General features: G+C 31.9%; 1 protein-coding gene across 1 annotated transcript in view; it reads left to right on the forward strand.

Annotated features, from left to right (window-relative positions):
* The first annotated feature begins 5,560 nt into the window (after positions 1–5,560).
* The window catches only part of LOC133196126 (lysosomal acid lipase/cholesteryl ester hydrolase-like), a 34,389-nt gene continuing 25,775 nt past the window's right edge, over positions 5,561–14,174 (forward strand). The window contains exon 1 of the mRNA XM_061332061.1: positions 5,561–5,748. Within this exon, the coding sequence (XP_061188045.1) occupies positions 5,561–5,748 (188 nt within the window). The remainder of the gene's footprint in view (positions 5,749–14,174) is intronic.

Raw genomic sequence — 14,174 nt, forward strand, 5'->3', positions numbered from 1 at the left:
GGATCTCTAGGTTCGATTCTCGTTCTCGGCGCCTCTTTCTCGCAAGGGACGTAAAACAAGAATCAATCAATCAAAATGTATTCCAAATAAAGAGAATTAATTAATTGAATATATCCGGTATATCAGCTTTTTCACATTAATACAACATTTAAGTCCACTTCAAGCCCTGCTCTGAATTCTAATATTCTAACAATGAAAAGTGAAAATAACGGACACTAATTCTAGTCTAATTAAACAATTTTAATTGATTGATTGATTGATTGATTGATTGATATTGCTTAATGCCGAGTCGGCAATATTTCAACCATATATCGGCAGTGAAAAGTTATGTTCAGATTGAAAGATTTTTTGGGTTTCTCTGGCGGCCCCAGTGAGCCTACTCTTTTTCGAAAACCAGAAAAACGATCTTTTACGTGCCAAGGAGTGAGTAAGCATCCTTTGTCGACCAATCACACCCGCCATGAGACCTTTGTCATGATCGTGTAATCAAAGTAATCCGTAGGCAATTCAGCATATATGAAATAATAACCTTACAATTTGTATTGAATACATCAGTCTGCATTCGACCTAACGACAATTTGTAAATGAAAACAAGGCTGGTGTATTTGTATGCAGAATATGCTTTTGTGTATCGAATCAACTAGAAGAGAGACATAAACACCATATGTACATGACAAAGAATATTGCTTCCGAATAATATTTGTTGAAAATAAAAAGTTGAAGTCATCAAGATAATCATTAAGATTGCTTTCAGTTTTTTTCCTCTAGTAAAACATCCAAATATAAAACAGATTTGTAAGACTCTGTGGTATCTTTTATTTCGAGTTCAGTGGGATACATGTATATCAAATCAAATTATGAATGAAAATGAGTATTTTAATTGATAATTGATATATCGAAATGTTAAATTGATAACAACAGCAAGGGACCTCTTCTTTTCATGTAGAAGGTTTGAATAAATTTTGCTTCAGAGGAGTACAAAAGCAGGTCTGCCAATTAGGCACAATTAGGACCCAAAGAAATTCCAACAGATTGTTTGAAGACCTGGTCTACGAAGACTAAAAGATACTGTAGGTAAGGAACATCTTTTTAATATCAACTTCACTTGGTTTTGGAATCAGAATGGTTTTTAACTAAGTGATTGTAGATGACCCATCATAAGATATGAAAATTTCCGTGCTCCAGTTTTAATGGAGAAGCAGTTGTCTATAATGTCAAAGAGTTTGTTTGTTTTTTTTAATTTATTGTGAAATATGATTATATAAATTGTAAATTCATACGTTTTAATGCTATTCATTTTGTCAAAATTTTGTGATTTCAGATTTTCTAAAAGTTTATTTGCTTGTAATATCTAAGGAATTTTTATAGATACATGTATACACATTTTACAAATAAAATAAAAGTCATAAGACTATATATTTTCGTCTTTCTTTTATTCCAGTGGAAATTATGCAAAGTTGATAACGTTATATTTCTTAACGAGAGTCAAGTTCTGTTCTAGTTCTTTGAATTTTTAATTCCAGGCAAATCCAGCACGTTTAGTACGTAAACTTCATTTATTGGGAATGTCATACAACAGCTATTCATTAAATATGACACCATATATGTTTCGTTTAAATTTTTGCACCAGATTAAATTTGACAATCACAAACTTTCCCCAAGGCAATATCGAACAAAACCAACCTTTTCCAAGCCAACCCTCAGGTCACCGAGGATACAATAACAGAAAGAGTCCCAAAGAGATCAAGTCGTATATTAAATGCTCTGTTTTCTTATAAATATTACGTGAAAGAAATTTTCCAATAACTCGAGTCATTGTATGGAAACTGTGGTATCCATCAAACCGTTTACTGTTAGATTAAACATTTCATACAAGGTAGAGATTCAGATAAAAATATCTGACAATCGGGAAAGTCTAGATCAATTCTGAATGAGAAATCATCCGCAGCTAAAAAGTTCTGATTGACAGAGACGGGAGATTGACTATAAATCAGATTGCTAAAAATATGAACATTTTATGAACATTTTATCTGGTAGTGTTTATTATTAACACTATGAACATTATTAAAAGAATGTTTAGAAGTCAGGAAAGAACAGGGTGATCCAAAATATCTGATACAATTTTGAAGGATTATTCAATTCTCAAATGGCATAATAAAATTTAATGGGATATTTCAAATTTTAATATATGTCTTGATCATATATATAGCATATACCAAATATTTTTCGAACTATAATCTTATCTTTAAAATAATGTTATTATTCACAGCTCTATATGACACCCCTTTTCAAGAAGCACGAGACACTATGCCGGTTAAATCTGCCACTTTAAAAGTGGCAAATCGGCACCCGCCAAACTCTTATTTTACATAAAAACCATATATATTATGTAAAAGGTTCATAATATAAGAACCATATTCTCAGGGAGTTGTACTTGGGGTATAATAATTAATCTTTAAAATTTTCCCATACGGGAATGTCTAAGAACTTCTTCAGCTCTCTTAGTAGGGCCATTTTCAAAAAAAAAAAAAACCCAACAAAAAAAAAAAACAAAAAAACAAAAAAAAAAAAACAACAAAAAAACAACAACAACAAAAAAAACAAAACAACCTTTTTTCCAGTATTTACTCATACATAAAGATGATAGGGTTATTAGTAACAAGGAAATTTCTGTACCCGATTTTAATTTTAATAGAGCAAGTCGCTCAAATTTTATCAAAAAGACAGATTTGTTCCTTAAGTCATTTACAAAAAAAAAAGATATTGTCTGAGGTACAAAAACATTACAAGAAAAGAAGTAGGAAGTCCGGAATAAGAGGTGGTTAACTTTTACACGATAATGCACCTGCACATACTAATAAAGTACACACAAGACTTTTTGCGTGGAAATGGAATACAGTAATTGAATCACCCACTTCATTCACTAGATTTATCACTATACGACTTTTTTTCAATTCTCCTAATTGAAAAAGTAAATGTTATCTAGACGCTGTTTTCATTCCCGTTTCACACTAGATTTAGTACTTCGCTGAGGAATATTCCTGTTTCGGATAGATAATCTTTCCAAAACTGGATAAAAAACTTTACATATTAGTTGAAGTTATAAGGAAGATTATTTTGAGGGAAAGTAAATTAAATAGGAAAGAATATGCATTTTGAATTTATTGAAAAAAACTCTAGCTTTTCAAAGAATAGCCTTCCTTTGACATTAAGTTTAAAAAAAAAATACCAACAGTTCTGTCTGAAAAAAACACCCCATGAAATTAATTAAGTGAAACAAAATATTCTTACTTTGATCACCAAAGTCCAAAAGAAATTACGATTATTCTTTGCGATTTTATTGGGGAAACGCCACATGGGCGACTGATTCCAGCTTGAAATTTTATCAAGTAAGTTGCTAAATGGCCTGGTTCATTACATGATGCTTTTGTGCTGACAAATTCTACAATGAGTGTTTTCTTTGAATATTGTTATATTAGTAAGGTCTGCTTGCTTTGAGACAGTTTAGTCCCTCTGAAAATCTAAGCAATCCCTTGCTTGAGTGTACATTACATTAAATAATTAAATAAAATTTAGACAGCGTTTCAGAGACATCTTCATAGATTATTTTGAACACATTAAATTGTTAAGCCCCCCCCCCCCCGCTGTAAAATATGAAGAAAACGAACAGTGATCAATCATAGTGATCAATCATATAAATCCAGTAAAAAATACGAATCTTGAACAAGACAAAAAAATAAACCTTTGGAAACATCAAAGGTTGGATTTGATGCTTAGCAGGAGTTAGCATCCCCCGGCATCGACCGGTCACGCCCACCGTGAACCCTGTATATTAATTAGGAGTTATCCGTAGTCAAATTTGTATAAAAAAGGCTTCACGACTGGTAGGAAACATGTCATAATACGACCCAGTGATAAGTTCAAGTTGTACCAATTAGCAAATTACTTCATTATAGCGACCAAAGAATTTGCGGAATGCTTTCTTTAAACAGTATAGTTAAAAACCCTGTAGCATCAACTTATTTGAAGTCTGCCTCGGTTTAAAAATTGATCGTTGCACACCAAATCAGTTGGAAGACATACATATGAGGTGATAGTTGATATTACTGCATAAATAGGGAAATACAATGGAAAACGAAGCCATTGCGTTTGTGGTATAGTTTAGTTGTTAGTTAATCATTAACTTCTATAGTCAATAAGGCATTCAAATATGAAACAGAACTGAATGCATTCGAATACCATACGTTATCTGTACATCAAATGCAATGCTTAATCAAATTTAAAGTAATATCACGTTATAATTGTTTTCAAGAGAATTTGATTTTTATTTTCTGAACAAAGATATTAAAAGAAACCTATTTAATACTTTTTCCTTATAAAGATTCTTTCTTATAACACATAAAGGCAGTGCAATTTTGCATTTATAAGCATATCCTCTAACCCCCCTCCCCCCCAAAAAAGAAAAAACACTGTAGTTAGCGCATTCAAATTTTATTTCCAAGCGTAAAACGCCTAGAAAAAATGTCTAAGATTTATTATCATTTCAAATTATTTTTCAGATGCAACTTAACTGTAAACAAGCATAGTAATTTTTTTTTTACAATCCTTAGAAAAATAACTTCAGTATACCTAGATAGTTTTGAAAGATGGCAGTGACAGATCATATAATTGTCACAAGTCAGATCTTAAGATTACCAAAAAAAAAACTCAGCCCGGTCCTCCTTTATGTCCTGATATCTATATAAGGAATATAGTTTAAAAGAAATTAATTCGACCACGTAGCATAGTTTTTTGAAACTCAGCCCCCTTTTTGTTTATCAAAATTTAACATTTTTTTCCAAAGTGCGTTAATCAGTCATTTTACAAAAACATGCCCAATTAAGAATTTTTCATATCGCTTATAAATTTACCGTTGTAATATTAGCATCTATCTAATAATAAAAAATAGATGCATTTATTTTATGAGAAAAGAAGTCAAGTTTGATGAATGATGTACAGAGATTTCAAAATTAACATCGGGTTCGGGCTCCCTTTTAAATCTGGTTGCTGAACTGAGAACAGACACAGATCCATCAAGAGCATAAATTGGTAAAAATACAACTGATTGACTGGTAAAAAAATGTTAATTGTAATTGATATTGTAATTTTATACTACATTTCATACAATTTTATCATCTATGGAAAATATTTTCGATATTTAAACGAACGATGGTCTTGGATTGTCGTCTGCTCCATAAGCACATGGTAGCGTGATAAAATAGCTGGCTCATGAGTGGTATAAAATTGACTAATTTTGTAATCTTTTATCAAAAATATCGAAGAAGTTATGATTAATTTTATTTCCGGAAATATTTAGCTCATGAGTTGTATGAAATTGGGTAACGCAACCCTTATCAAAGAAGATTGGATTTTATTGTATAATTGTTAAAATTTGTGATAATTTGGCAAGTTTCTATATTGCATGAGAAATGCCGAAAAGAAAGCGCACTGCAACGTCGAGATTTGGTGCCACTGAAGGGAACAATCCAAGGTCCATAAACCCCCTCCTGTGTCCAGTGGGATGACAGCTGGTGAAGATGCATCAACCACTTCCCAAACATTGGCCAGAGGCACTTCAAAAAGAAAGCGCTCAGCCTCTGCTGCAGCTAATAAGGAAAAGCCCAGAGATCCGCCCCCAGAAAGCTACAGAACCACAAAGTACGGCAACAAAAAGTCAGCAGGATGGACTAACTACCGCAGAAACATAAGGTAGTCTGAGTCACAATAACTATAATTTTAAAGATCGATTTCAAGTCTAAGACTGAACATACATTCATGGTTTTGTAAATATTTCCCGATATATATGCATTTAAAGTTTATATGAACACAATATAATGTTGAAAAATATATCCCACTGCAAATCTTAATGTCGCTTCATTCAATTACAAATTTCAAGACGAAATTTTCAGCCGTATATGTGTTCCAAATAGACTGCAATTAATGTTTAAAATATTTTTCCCTAGAAAACAAACCACTTCTCGCAAGAAATGCATGGATCTTCTTTCGTACGAAATCATAGCATGTCGCTAAAAATCAATTAACTTCCGTAACGATTTTGTTTTAAATTAAACGCACAGAATGCAGATTTCAAAAGGAACTGAAAGTTATCTGAAAGAGACCATGGAACCTGATATCATCGATTCTAGTTGCGAATCAGCTACTTTAGGCTGTTACATTTTCGACATAAAAAATGAACAAGAAAACATTGAAGTTGCCATGAATTGTCGCCCGGGAAATAAATGAAGTAAAATCTTGATCATTAAACCGCTTCGATTTGTGTGATACAGGCAATGAATGATCGAGACTATAGTCGGGAAGATTTACGGAAAGCTTCTAATCGGATGAAAATCGAACAAAAACGATACTGGCTGCATTAAATATAAAATATAAATCAGAATCAGACACATGTATCACCTATCATCCAAAATATATAAGCAACTTTGTATATTACATATGAAAAACATATATATTTTTAAAGAAGTAATTCATGGAAGTAAATATATTGTGCATCTCGTAATTTATAAAGGGAAAGTGAACATTCTGATGTATACTCTTTTAATGTATAGTTAACCTTTAATTCTAAATAACTTCTCCCACCTCAATCCCATACACCAAAACTTAAACTTATATGTATAAAGCAGCCCGGTCCTCCGGGCTGAGATTAGACAAAAACGGTTGTCTCTCTTAAAATATTAACTTCCGTAACGGTAATTCAGGAATGTTTTTGCATTAAAGGTATTAACATTTTTATTATTTTTGGAGCGAAATGTTTCATACTTTTGTTTAACATCTTAACGCAAACTTTTAATTTTAACTATTGCATAGAATTTTTACTTTTATTGCTGGTAACTAATCTGATTAAGCGTAACGATATTTTTACTGAAATTTTAACTTGATATCGGATTCATGCCAGTCTTCAAGAAACATACTTTAGCGTTCTATACTGAACATCAGATAAACGAAAAATTTGTCAAAGTCAGCTTTATTTAAAAAATATATAGACATGTTCAAGCATTAACTTCCGTAACATTACCTTAAAACCAATGGTAAAATGAAATTGATGTAAAAAGTTAACTATACCAGATTTGTGGAAAATTCTTTTTTTCAAGAACACTGATATATATATATATATATATATATATATATATATATATATATATATATATATATATATATATATATATATATATATATATATATATATATATATATATATATATATGATGTACAATTTGCTTTTTGAAACAATAAATTGTTTTCATGCTTTATACCCTGAATTGGTCCTTTTATCGTAGAATGACTGTAATATGGTCGATATTAACGCACTTTGAAAAGATTTTTTTTTCAAAATGCGTTAACCTGGTTCCAAATTTAACGCACTTTGAAAAAAAAATTCAAAGTGCGTTGTAACTACTATTGCAGCGCTTATAATAGAAGTCCTCTTCGTGGTAAGAAGAGGCAACATATAATACCTAGCGAACGGAAAAAAGTAATTTAAAACATCGGAGAAAGCAAAAAAGAAAATAAATAAAAATAAATAAATAAATAATAATAATAATGATAATAGTAATGATGAAGATGATGATGACGATGATAATAATAACAATAATGAATTAATTAATAAATGGAAAAGTAAAATAAAATCAATAGCTAAAAACAGAACGCATTATCGCAGAAAAGCAAGATTGCTTTGGTAGGGAACCAGAGACGATTTACGGAAAAGTGGTAAGTTGAACGCACGTAATCAGTCAAGTGGTTGTTCCAAACAATTCAGTAATTTGTTTATAATTATGATTTAATTGAGAAGAAATAACTTGATGTAATGTTATTAAAATTCTCATGAAATTAAAAATCAAAGAAATCACAAAAAGCCGAAATAGGCAAAACACAAATAAACAAGAACAGTACTGCTTGCTTTCAAGTATAAATATATAAATAGCTAGTTAAATACTGTTGTACCAATACCCTTAGTATTGGGGAAGGATGTGAAGTGAATTATGCAGATTTTTTCCAGGCTATATCTACCTTCACAATTAACCCATATTGCTTTTTTTATACAATTGAACTTCTTTGCCCGTCTGAAAGGAAAAACCAAGCTACGTCACTAATTGGATCTGTTTTATTTTTAGCATATAACAGTTTATTATTGAATTCGTTTGTAGTATAGACACCGTATATACTTAAGGTGAGAGAGTTGAATTATCTTTATCCAATTTAATAGCTGCCAATTAATTGTTATGCATCTAATTAAATCTCAGACACATTGAGTTAAAGTCGCATATCTATTCAATGTAATTCTTTCCATAAAAATGTCAACAAATTACCTATGCTAAGTACGTTATTCTGGATGTTAAAAAGTACAATTTCGTCGTGACAGACACCTCAGTCTACTTGCACCTATAGCCACGACAAAGGTGTCTCGGTACTATCAACATATTAAAAATAACAATATGTTATAAATTCTCTTCAAATGAAATCACGGTGTTTATCCTAACAGTTTTGTAAGACTACCCTAAATCTGCGAATCATTAATTCAGAGAAACATTTTAATCACTAATTGTTTCCGTTTCATCCGATTTTAAAGCAATTTCAGCTAACCTGCGTGACATCTTTTGTGATTTACTGATATGTCCTTTCTTTGATAGAGTAACTTCACTTCTTATATATCTATTTTATTATAATTTCTGAAGTCCGCAATCTTATTAAGGATCTAATTTGTCGGTACACTTAGAGAAGAATAAACATGATTGTTGCTTTTACAATTAAGACTCTATAACCAAGCGTGCATTCCAAGATCAGTGAACTACACGTAAAGTACACGTATCACTGTTATTAGGTTCACATGTTTTGTTTCTTAAAGGTCTCTCACATCAGTCATTCTACGATAGAAGGACCAATTCAGGGAATAAAACATGAAAACAATAATTGTTTCAAATAGCAAAATAAACATCACAATTCTCTAAAGGACATATCCGTGAACTTGAAACAAAAGAATTGTCCACAGATCTGATATCGTTAACGTTTTACAATAATTTCAATATACCATTGATTTTAAGGTAGTGTTACGGAAGTTAATGCTTGAACAAGTCTTATTATTTTTAAAATAAAGCTGAATTTGACCATTTTTTTGTTTTCTGATGTTCAATTTAGAACGCTAAAGTATGATTCATGAAGTCCCGCATGTATCTGATATTAAGTAAAAATTTCGAGAAAAATATCGTTACGGAAGTTAATTTCCAGCAATAAAAGTTGAAATTCTTGGCAATGGTTAAAATAAACTTTTGTTTTAAGATGTTAAACAAAAGTATTAAACATTTCGCTCCCAAAATAATAAAATTTTTCATACCTTTAATGCAAAAGCTCTCCTGAATTACCGTTACGGAAGTTAAATTTTTAAGAATTTAAAGACAATTATTTTTGTCTAATTCATTTTGTTATGCCGAAAATGTAATGGTCTAAAGTAGATGAGTTACAACTAGAATCGGTGATATTCCTCTCTAAGATAACTTTCAGTTCTTTTTGAAATCTGCATTCTGTGCGTTTAATTTAAAACAAAATCGTTACCGAAGTTAATTGATTTTCAGCAACATGCTTTGATTTCGTATGAAAGAAGATCCATGCATTTCTTTGTGAGAAGTGGTGCTTTCTTTTTATACAGGAACTAAAAAACCTTATTTAACATTCCTTGAATTCAATCTATTCGGAACGCTTATAGGACTGAAAATTTTATTTTGAAATTTGCAAATGAATGAAGCGACATAAAGATTTGCAGTGTAATACCTTTTTTAACATCACATTGTGTTCATATCAAAACTTTGACTGCATATATATCTGTAAATATTTACAAATCCATGTGTGTATGTTAAGTCTTAGAGTTGAAATCGGTCTTTAAAATTATAGTTAAGATATTACAATGGTTAATTTGTAATCGACATAAAAAATCATAATTGAGCATGTTTTTGCACAATAACTGACATACATTAATCCCCTCAGTATAAAGATGTTGTTTTGAGTTAACACGACTATAATTTGTGATTCTTTTCATTTTGTGACATCTGTTCATGGGACCCCCCCCCTCTTCAATAGGATATAAATGTAGTATTGGAGTCACTTCATTGTAAACACAAAGACAAAGGGAGAAATCGTTCCTCTATAAATACGTAAATGAGGATAAAATTTCAAATTAACTATGCGTTACATATTAATGACTGTATATTCTGTACTTTCCAGTCCCCCTAAAAATAAAACTTGTAGAAATCTTTAATTATATTCTAAACCAGGGAGATAATTGCAGACTTCACTTCAAAGCTATAAATTATTTTTATCAACAATGACGTCATAAGTTAAGTATGATGTCATGAAAATGACCTATTTTCCAAATTTCAATTATTTTGAAAGAAAATAGTATATTTTACCTCGAAAATTTGATTGGAACATATCGAAAAGAGGTCTGTTAAAACTTGATATAATGATATATTGTGTAAATTCCGATATCAGTGAAATATGCGCATATAGTACCTGAGCAATTTTGCGCTCTATAAATACCATAGTCTTTCTTTTAAAAATATAACGGGGAATTCTAAAAGTTTGTGACCTCATAGAGACAATAAAAATGCCATTTGTTTGCTGCCTGTCCATTAGATAATGTTTATACAGATTTTTAATACAGTCGATGCATCACATATAATTGTGTGTTTAAAGTACTTTTAGAAAAAAAACAGCATTTTAATTTTTCTATGAAGTTAAACATTTTTAGTTTATAAAACAAGGAATCAAAATCTATGAGTACTTTTTTACGATGCCAACTTTTCTCTGATCGGTTTGACAATCCATACATTCAGATAATTATGTATCCGAGAACATGTGTTTCTTATAAAATGAAATATTTGATTTGACACATCATGGTTAATGCTCTTCAGCTTTCCACGTCTTGCGTAAATCAAATAGGCCTCGAGTGATAGGTCACTGTTCTTAATTTTCTTGTTTTAATGATAGTATTAAATAGAACTACAAATCACAGAAAACGAAGACAGAAATGATTCTTAAAAGTAAATTCCGGGTTACTAGTATTTTTATTGACAAGCTTCAATACAAATAACGAAAGAGAATTAAAAAAAAAGTATGTACGTATTTGGTTAATTTGGTTTTCCATGAAAAAAAATCATACAGTGGCAGTGAGATTTATTCCGTACTTTTTATACATTAATAATGTGAATGCCCTTTGAAGTAATGACCACTGAAACTAAATTTGTGAAATTCAAGTAAGCTATTAATCAGTTCCTGTCAGTCATATGTCTTAAAAGTAATAAAATTCTTCGTTTTCATTGAGAGCTTCCTAAACCATTTGTAAATAAAAGAATATTTTTTAATAAGTTTAAAATTCCCCACTGGATATCCAGTAAAACAGTATAAGACTATAGAACATTTTAAAAATGATGAAATTAAAATAGAGAATTGTTTGAAGTCAGGTATGTAAAATTATCTTTAACTGGTAACGATTTATTAGAAGCAAAACTATGTAGTAATTTGGCTTTATTCAATGAGAAAATTCATTGTTACTTTTCCTTTAAGGTAAACTTAAAATGTACAAATTAAAAAAAAAGTTTGACGACCATACTTACAATTATATATGTATGTATGCTACAACGAAAATTAAAAGCACTCAGCTAACTAAACAACTTCTTTTCCCTCTCAGATATCATACAAATACATAATATTTACCTTCGTTATGCGGCACGCGCTTCTTAGATTCAGTTGTCAACTTTATGCCCAATCTCAAGGTAGTATATGCTTTTAATATCATTTGTCAGAAAACTTCGTGTGATGTATCATACATAAACTATGACTAGTAGACCAATCGCGCACTATACTCGTTTGTCAGAAAGTCACGTGATATGTGCAATATATCTTAAGAGATATATTTTTTTGCAGATTATATTAAATCAAAAGTGAGGAAATGGTAGATTTATAAAATACTATTGATAAAATTTAACCATTTGTCATGTTATATAAGAATTCAAACAGTCTAAAATTCTTTAGGTAAATGTTATTCTTCCATTTCCCGCTTGATATGGAAGCAATATATACAGAATAGAATCTCAGTGTTTTCTAAAATATATTCTGTGGCACATCTGAAATTTAAAGCTCTTTAAATTCCATAAATCACTAAAAATAGTTAAACATTGGTGGTAAAATTCAGGTTAATTTATTATATTTTTAAAAAATACGTTGATAATCACCTGTGTTTCTGGAAAAAAAATGTATGCTTTTGTTTGCACGACATTTATACCAAGAAGATTTTATTATGATCCAATCGAAATAGTCTCATATATACAAAGAAAAAAGCTTCCCCTTGTTTATTTGGATTTAGAATGTCCTGATTGTTTTAATTACATTACTGGCTATGATATTTAAAAAAAAAAGTTCTAGAGAAGACTTCTTGCAAATGAAGAACACAACGTGATTGTTATCAAAGCTCAAAAGCCGTCACGGTAGCTCAGTCGGTAGAGCTCTCGCTCCGTGATCGGAAGGTCGTGTGTTCGAATCACGGCCGCGACAGATCTAAGTCGATAAGAATAGGTAGCAACTGATCCTTCGCCAAGCGCTCGGCACTTTGAAATGAACGTTTCGGGTTTTTCGATGAGACCTAAAAAACCGAGGCCCCCTATTACGGCACGATAAAGAACCCTCACTACTCAATGGCCCTAAGTGCCGAGAAAAGGTTTAAATTTGAAGCCCTTCACCGGTATATAGTGATGTCTCTGTATGAGTGAAAATTCTCGAAAGGGACTTAAAACAACATACAATCAATCAAAGCATAAAACATTCATAAGGATTAAGCCATACATTCCGATAGCCTATATTTATGCAAAAACATCCATAGCTAAAAAAACAAACAGACTATGGTTATTTCCGGGCCAATTATAAGTATCACTTGGATTCTTCAAATCACATTCATTATTTTAAAATTTACTGAGTATATCCACTTTGCGCTGCAGTGAAAATAGGAACACTGTATTTCTTCATTCCAGTCAGAAGGCGAATCTGTTTAGGGGGTCATTATTAGGATTCCTGAAGGAAAGCTGCTCCAAATACAAAAGAATTCTGGAAAGGAAAATCAGTGCCTCTGCACAAAAGCGAAGAATGTTTCAAATATTCTTATTTGGATATAAATTCATACTCGTGGTGGGCCAAGAAACACTGATCATCAAATCGAATATAGGTGGAAATACCCGAAGGCGATGAAGCCTTTTAAATTACGTTGTAACGAATGCATACAGGCCTTGTGACAAGAGTGCGATTGCCGAAATTGGGAACAAAAACTCCTTTTATGTCCCTTCAGTTGTTTGATTGTTTGTTTCTGTGCTGTGTAACGCCCCTCTCGAGAATTTTTCACTCATATGGAGAAGCCACCACTTGCCGGTGGAGAGCTGCAAATTTTGACCTATGCTCGGCACTCAGGGCCATTGAGCAGTGAGGGATCTTTTTCGTGCCAGCACCTACTGCGACACGGGACCTCAGTTTATACGGTCTCATCCGAAGGACCTGTCTCCACGTCCCACAGTGGGATTCGAAGTAGTTCAGTTGCACTAATAACCCTTTGAGCTATCGTGAACTCACAAAGGTACTTATTGCAATAATTTGATTGTACTTTATCGCCAACTGTCGAGCCGCAGTACATGGTACCAATATGATGCTCAAAAATTCGAAGAAAAATACATGAAAATAGTTGTCAATACATGTCATTTTTGCACTTTTGATCCCCCCTTTGTACCATTCTTATAGAGTAGGCTTTTCCCTCTAACTCGTCCTCCCGGAAAACTGGCTCTAGAGTAGGATTTCTTCCAGGAATATAGGCTCATGGCCGTAGGAACCGGGGGGGGGGGCACGGGGGGCCGTGCCCCCCTCCAATAATTTTGCTCCTATATAGAATACTATAGAAAACATAGCTACTATATGCCAAAAACGTCTGATGACCTTTTTTTTTGCTTGTCCAGGAATTTTGGTAGTTGATAGCCCCCCCCCCCCCCCCACTGAAAATGTATGATAGTGCCCCCTCAAAGTGAAATTGCTTCCTACGGACCTGAGGATAATGATACTAGAGTGGATTTTCTACATGGAAATCCCATACTGGA

The sequence above is a fragment of the Saccostrea echinata genome, unplaced genomic scaffold (genome assembly GCF_033153115.1).
Source record: "Saccostrea echinata isolate AGI-Se365-2 ecotype Australia unplaced genomic scaffold, CSIRO_AGI_Sech_v1 ptg000030l, whole genome shotgun sequence".
Lineage (NCBI taxonomy): Eukaryota > Metazoa > Mollusca > Bivalvia > Ostreida > Ostreidae > Saccostrea > Saccostrea echinata.